At 48.5% G+C, this 6,837-nt stretch overlaps 1 protein-coding gene across 1 annotated transcript in view; it reads right to left on the minus strand.

Annotated features, from left to right (window-relative positions):
• Window positions 1–6,837, minus strand: part of HDAC4 (histone deacetylase 4) — a gene marked incomplete at both ends in the record, with an annotated part of 95,564 nt that overhangs the window by 37,722 nt on the left and 51,005 nt on the right. The window contains 2 exons of the mRNA XM_010021677.1: window positions 1,187–1,373; window positions 2,328–2,585. Coding sequence (XP_010019979.1) covers window positions 1,187–1,373; window positions 2,328–2,585 — 445 coding nt within the window. The remainder of the gene's footprint in view (window positions 1–1,186; window positions 1,374–2,327; window positions 2,586–6,837) is intronic.

A 6,837-nucleotide genomic window follows, 5' to 3' on the forward strand; every position in this document is an offset into this window, starting at 1 on the left:
CCTCTGGCAGGTTCAAGCCATTCCCCTTGGCCTGTCCGTCCATCCCTTGCCCAAAGCCCCTCTCCCGGTTTCCTGGAGCCCCTTTAGGCCCTGGAGCTGCTCTGAGGTGTCCCCTTGAGGAGCCTTCTCTTCTCCAGCTGCCCCAGCCCAGCTCTCTCAGCCTGGCTCCAGAGCAGAGCTGCTCCAGCCCTCGCAGCAGCTCCGGGGCCTCCTCTGGACTTGTGATAACAACAACAACAGTGTAGTAACAACAACAACTCTGCTATAATAGTAACAATAATGTGAAAAAGGGAGAGATAAATAAAACCCAATAAACACAAGTGATGCACAATTACTCACCACCCACTGACCTATACCCAGCTTGACCCAAGCAGCGATCTGTGGCTCCCAGCTAACTCCTCACAGCTTATATACTGGGAATGGTGTGCTGTGGTATGGAATAACCCTTTGGCTAGTTTGGGTCACGTGTCCTGTCTTTGCTCCCCCCAGGCTTCTTGTGCCCCTCCTCACTGGTAAAGCATGAGACACTGGAAAGTCACTGATTTAGAGTAGCAACCAAAACATCAGTGTGTTGTCAGCATTATCCTCAGACTAAAGCCAAATCACAGCACTGCACCTGCTACTAAGAAAAAATTAACTCTATCCCAGCTAAAACCAGGATAATCTCATTTGTGCCAACCTACAGACACAGACTCCTGGGCAGAGGCTGTGCTACAGAAGGATGGGTAGACTGGCACAGAGCCTGGAGGGGATAACTTATGGCATGGGACTCCACAGGGATTGGGGAAGGTGCAGTAAATACAGCCATCAGATATTTGGCATGCTGTCCTTCGTCAGGACACTGCCTCTCTCTTGCCTTGCATCTAAAGCAGCTTTGTCACAGCATATGACTTGTCCTTTTCGGGGGGGAGAGCTATAATTAAAGTACTGTGCTATGCTTCTCTTGACTTCTGCAGGTTATTTTCTGTCTGGACTATAAGGTGTCTGTCCCTCTGGGGAAGGGACAAGCAGGACAACAGGGTGTAAGACAACTGAATCTTATCCCGAAGACGACAGGATGTTACGGAATCCCAAACACAGCCGAGACACAGATGGCTTTGCAGGAACACAACAGAAACGCACAACATCAAGGCAAAATGGTAACACCAGCCCCACTGCTTCAGCCTCCTGTGTCTCAAAACATTACCTGTTGTGAATCTTGGCTTAGTGGGTGGCTCCTGTACGGACATCGGGAAGGTGGCCGAGGCGGGCGAGGACTGGGCGCGGGACAGGGGCCGATGGCCTCCGAAGGAGACAGGCATGCCGGCTGCCTCCAGCGACGCCTGGTAGTTCCTCAGCTGGTGGATCCGTTGCTGCTCCAACAGAAGGGCTTGCTGTGGGGAAAAGAAGCAGGTATTATAGTACCACATAGTGCTTTAGGTTGGAAGAGGCCTTAAAGCTCATCCAGTTCTAAGCCCTGCCACGGGCAGGGACGCCTTCCACTAGAGCGGGTTGTTCAAATGACATTTGGTTTATGTGTTTATTTATTCACTAAGGCTCAGATGTGACTGTATAAATCAAATAACAATTTGAACAAGCAGGGTTGTTCATGGCATTGATCCTTCAAGGCAGTGCTGTTATGAAGATAAAGGAACCAAAAACGTAGTCTCTGAGGAACAACAGCAGCTCCACAGTGCTGGGAAGAAGGCAGAGCAGCGAGGTGCAGATGACTTCATGGAGCAACTCATTTGCACCTGATTCCCAAACACTGCAACTGCAAAGCTGGCACAAGTCCGTTTTCCTTAGCCAAGGGCTGTTCCTACACACTGGCATGGCTACAGCAGCCTGCTCTTGGCTGCAGATCCTTTGCAGGGTTAGGCAGGGCTGTCAGTGCTGAGGGCTGTAAAGATGAGCAGAGCACTGATGCCGTAGGAGAATCACCTTCATTACTGCTACCACAACAGGCAGACTTTGGGAGACTGCCATGTAACTGGGAAGATTACTCTGTGCTATGTTGTTCTTCGATTTATCACTTGCAACCTACAAGCCTCCAGTGCTTGCCCTCGAAAGTGAGAACAGTGAGGTCTCTAGGATCTCCAGCTCTGAAGAGGGAACCCCATCCCATCAATCTTGTCCCCTTTTCCCTTAAACCAGCCATTCTCTGGGGCAGTCACTAGAGCAGGTTGCTCCAAGCCTCTGTGTCCAACCTGGCCTTGAACACTGCCAGCGCTTCAGCACCCTCACAGGGAAGAAAGCTTCTCATCCTAGAGTAGTATAACGTGTCTACCAAGCACCAACCAACCTTCTACAAAGAACCAAGTCCCAAACTTGGTATGTTGCAGGCTCACCTGACGGAAGAGCAGCTCCTGCTCAGCCTGCCTCTGCCCAGACTCCAGCTCCTGCTGTGGCTCTGCTTCCTCCTCATCACTCTCGATGGGTTCTTGCTTCACTTGCACCATGTTGGCCAAGCCTGGAGCCTCCTTTTGGCTTGTAACTCTGTCGCTGTATGGCTCCTCCAAAAGGGCTTGGTGTTCCCGTAACTCTTCTTCTGTCTCCTCAGGGTGGCTTTCGTGCTGGCGAGCTGGTTCGTTGGGTTTTGATATAATCTGAAAACAACCCAGAGATGAAGTGATAAACGAAATGCAACTCACCAGAGGTAAAGTTCACTCTGTTCTCCTCAAAGAACAAAATCCATGAAAGAGCGATTGTGAATTAGAGCTTTTATCTCCTAAATGAGGTCCAAAACAACCGCTCAGGGGAAAGGTCAGGGTGACTTTGCTGTTAAGCACTATGAATTCCTGCCTCCCAGGTAATGATGACTCTTCATTTTCCACTTGATTTTCCCTCTTAAGAAGTAAGAGCCTCCTGTGCCTCCACACCTATGGATGCTACTCCATTTACAAACGCACAGAGGAGAAGCACCCCTCTAAGAGGGTTTCTGCCACCTTGTTTTCCCAGCTTCTCCTTGAATCACTCCTGAATTTTATCTGCCAAGTGAGAGGCTTCCACAAGGATTCCTCTGAAACTTGTCAGTCTTACGAGGGGAGCTGAGAGGAAGCTGAGGACACTCAACTTAGTGCATCCGCACAGAAGTGATCCACAAGAGAAGTGTCATTCCAGCCAGGCTTTCCTAACAGGAGCTGGAGAACTTCCCTGAAAGCAGCTGCTAAATCAAAGGGCACAACAGAGTTTTCACTATAATTCACAGGGGCTCAGACTTTCTGAAGATAAAATTCACACTTCTCACTCCCAGACTGCTTCTGATTCCTATTTGGGAAAAAGCCCAACCCAAACCATGAACTGTTCTTTAAATCCAGCACAGGTAAATAAACCCATTTCCTTGCTTGAAAAGAGCTTAGTCTGAACCCACTTCATAGGCTTATAAAGAAACTGCTGAACCTTGAAAGCTGTCAGGGAAGAACTTTAATAAGGATTAGGTCATTGGTATGAAAAGCAATATTGATTTTAAATCTAATAAAGCTAAATCAAAACACAGTTATTGAACACATGCAGAAAGAGGGAGTACTTGTAAGTTACTTGCTCTTTGAAGAAGCGTGGCTCAAACCTGAAACTAAGCCCTTTTCCCCAAGTGTAGGGAGAGAGACTCTGCCACATAACTTCAGCAGACCTATACAAAGCAGATTTAGGCAGGCAGTGGCAATATAAGGGATTAACTGCCTTCAAGGATCACAGTGGGGACAGCAAGAAGTTGTTCATAACTCCAGCAGAGGATCTCAAATAACTGGGGCTCAAGACCTTTAACTTTGGAGCACTGGAAGGACTGGGACACAGGGCTACAGGTTTCCAGCACTTGGTCAATTACTGCATCTTGGATGTGTCCATTCCTGAGAGGAGCAGGACATGCAGAAGGACATTACCTTCTCTAGAAGCTTAAGGCAAGACCTTGCAGGGTTCACACCTCCCAGCCCAGCGCAGACAGGGGATGCAGCCCACCCCTCTTACTGACAAAAGCCAGTGATTTTGTACTGATTTACATGCTTTTTAGGAAGGACAGGCTGGGAATGTGAGGGAGGAGCAGGAACACATGGAGCTCTGTGCTTCGGTAGAGATCTGGAGTCATAGAATCCCAGACTGGTTTGGGTTGAAGGGACCTGAAGGCTTATCCAATTCCAACCCCCTGCCACGGGCAGGGACACCTTCCACTAGAGCAGGTTGCTCCAAGCCCCTGTGTCCAACCTGGCCTTGAACACTGCCAGGGATGGGGCAGCCACGGCTTCTCTGGGAAGAGTCAGTCTGTAAGTGAACAGACCAAGATGAGCACTCTTGAGGTGGGTAAACTGCTGTAGACCTCCTGATCACATAGAAGTAGATGAGGCCTTCATCAAACACACAGAAGAAGCCTCACAACACACAGAAGAACCTCTGGCAAGGGACGTGAAGGGCATCAAGAAAGCAAAGAGGAAGGCTTGGGAATTCATGGGCCCACTGCTGAATGGGGAAGGGACCTGGTAACAACATAGAAAAGGCCATGGTACTTAAAGCTTTCTCTTCTAGTAAGGATATCCCTCAGGAATCCCAGGTCCCTGAGACCAGAGGGAATTCTGGAGCAAGGAAGACTTACCCTTAGGTGGATGACCACCAGGTTTTGGGAGAACTCAAGAAGTACATAAACCCCTGGGGTCTGATGGGTTGCACTCACTAAATTCCTTCTGTACACAAGAAAACATCTTTTTCACTGTAGGAGTGGTCAAACGGGTTGCCCATTGAGGTTGTGGAGCCTCCATCCTTGGAGATATTCAACACCCGATTGCATATGGTCTTGGGCAACCTGCTCTAGCTGATCCTGCTCAAGCAGGGACATTGGACTAAATGATCTCATGAGGTTTCTGCCAATCTAAAAGATTCAGGGATCAAAAGTTCTCAAGGTTAGAAGTACCTTTTCAGCCACCCACCTCCCCCCATCCAATGGGATACTCATTGGATAACTAAGAATTAAGCTAAAGAACGTTCTTCCATCAATTTCCTTTAAGCTCTCCTAGGCTTGATGCATAGAATCTGGTTTAAAGCTAATTAAAACATGATAAACTATCTTCTGCTGTTTTCTTTTCCTGCTTGGATCCAAGATCTCCAGCTTTGAATTTAATACCTTTTGAACTTATGAACTACACAAGGTAATTGCTGGGAAAATAGCTTAAAATGTCATTGTGAAATGCAATGGAAATGAGCAGCAGTGCAATTCCCTAGAGGTTTTAAATTATTCCAACTCTATATAAATGTAAGAATCAAATGAAAAACGTAATGAAGGTTGAAAGATCAAGTGGGCAATGAGAAGGGCATTTTAAAACATTCAGTTTGCTCTCCCAGTGCAAAGTCAAACTCTTGGTATGGCATTTGTTCTACCTGCTGCAACCTTAGTGTCCTTCTAGAAGGACAATTCTGCAAAGCAAGCACACTGTTAGGAACATATTCCATACAATACATGAGCATGTGCATTGCAGGCCCATTGAACTCCCTAAAAATCTTCCATTTTTGCCATTTCATGGACACATGTTCACATAATTTAAGGTAATAAATTCTGTGCTGGCACATGCACAGTGGGATTGATGCACCTTCAGCAAGTTTCCTGATGCACCAAGCTGTGTGGTTCGATTGATATGCTGGAGGGAAGGGATGGAATCCAGAGGGACCTGGACAGGCTGGAGGGGTGGGATTGTGTGACCCTCATGGAATTCAACAAGGCTCAGTGCAAGGTCCTGCCCCTGGGTTGGGGCAATCCCCAGTGCAAACACAGCCCTGAGGAAAAGGACTTGGGGCTGTTGGGTGAGGAGAAGCTCCCCATGACCCGGCTTCAGTGTGTGCTTGAGCCCAGACCACCCCGTGTGCTGGGCTGCATCCCAGCAGACAGACTGTCTCTTGGTCCTGACGGTGCCATGCTGTGCAGAACCCAACAGAAACCTCACTTCCCTCCCTCTGGAGATGAAGGACAAACTCAGGGGAGAACAACTCTGGATAGCTGGAGACACAGCTTTGATGAGAATGGCAGGAAAGAAGGAGATGCTGAAGGCTCGGCTCAAAAGCATCCAGAGACAGATGGCCAAAAATGTGTCGGTTTTGAGTCAAGGATGTGGCTAGGAATGGAGAGGTGGGAGGTAGGTGGTGGTGGGGGCAGGTACCCCGGCTGGGATGCTCATAAGCATCCGCAGGTGAGCTCAGAGCAGGAAACATTGCTGAGGGCCTGAATTAAACAGTGGAAAAGCTGAAACAAAAGCCTTGCTCTTGTGGCTATCGACACAACTCCTCCCATGTGAGGTACCCCCTTGCATTCTCATTTTTACCTTGTACAGACTAACAAAAACCAAGGGCTGATAAGGGATGATGGAGAGAGGCCGAGCTGGGCACAGTGATGAGCCGACAGAGCCTTCTGCAGCAGCTCAAGCCTAGAAAACTCTGTTATCGGTTGGTTGGTTGGGTTTTTTTCCCCTGAAGTGATGAGACAGCAGGAAAAACTATCAGTTTGAGGCAGCCTCTACCTGCTGGAAGCACCACGAGGGTGCTGGCTAGGCGAGAGGGAACAACCCAAGTGGAATTACTCAAAGAACAGGGACTGCCTGGATGGGAAAAGGAGAGGGAGGGAGAAGGAAACACCTTGGCTCCAGCAAAAGCTGTTCTGTTTTCTTTCCCTCCTCCAAGCAATTGGAGTTAAGGGTTGATTATATCAGGTACACATCTAGATATCACCAGACCTGCAGCAACAGACACCCCGCAGAACAATGGCTCTTGGCAAAACCCCTTAACACCAGTTTCACCCTAATAGGTGTGTTGATGCACAAGTAACATGAATGTGAAGTGCCTCGTGTCCTGCTCGAGGGCGTTTCATATGCAACCAACTGAGACAGC

The sequence above is a fragment of the Nestor notabilis genome, unplaced genomic scaffold (genome assembly GCF_000696875.1).
Source record: "Nestor notabilis isolate BGI_N333 unplaced genomic scaffold, ASM69687v1 scaffold15889, whole genome shotgun sequence".
Taxonomy (NCBI): domain Eukaryota; kingdom Metazoa; phylum Chordata; class Aves; order Psittaciformes; family Psittacidae; genus Nestor; species Nestor notabilis.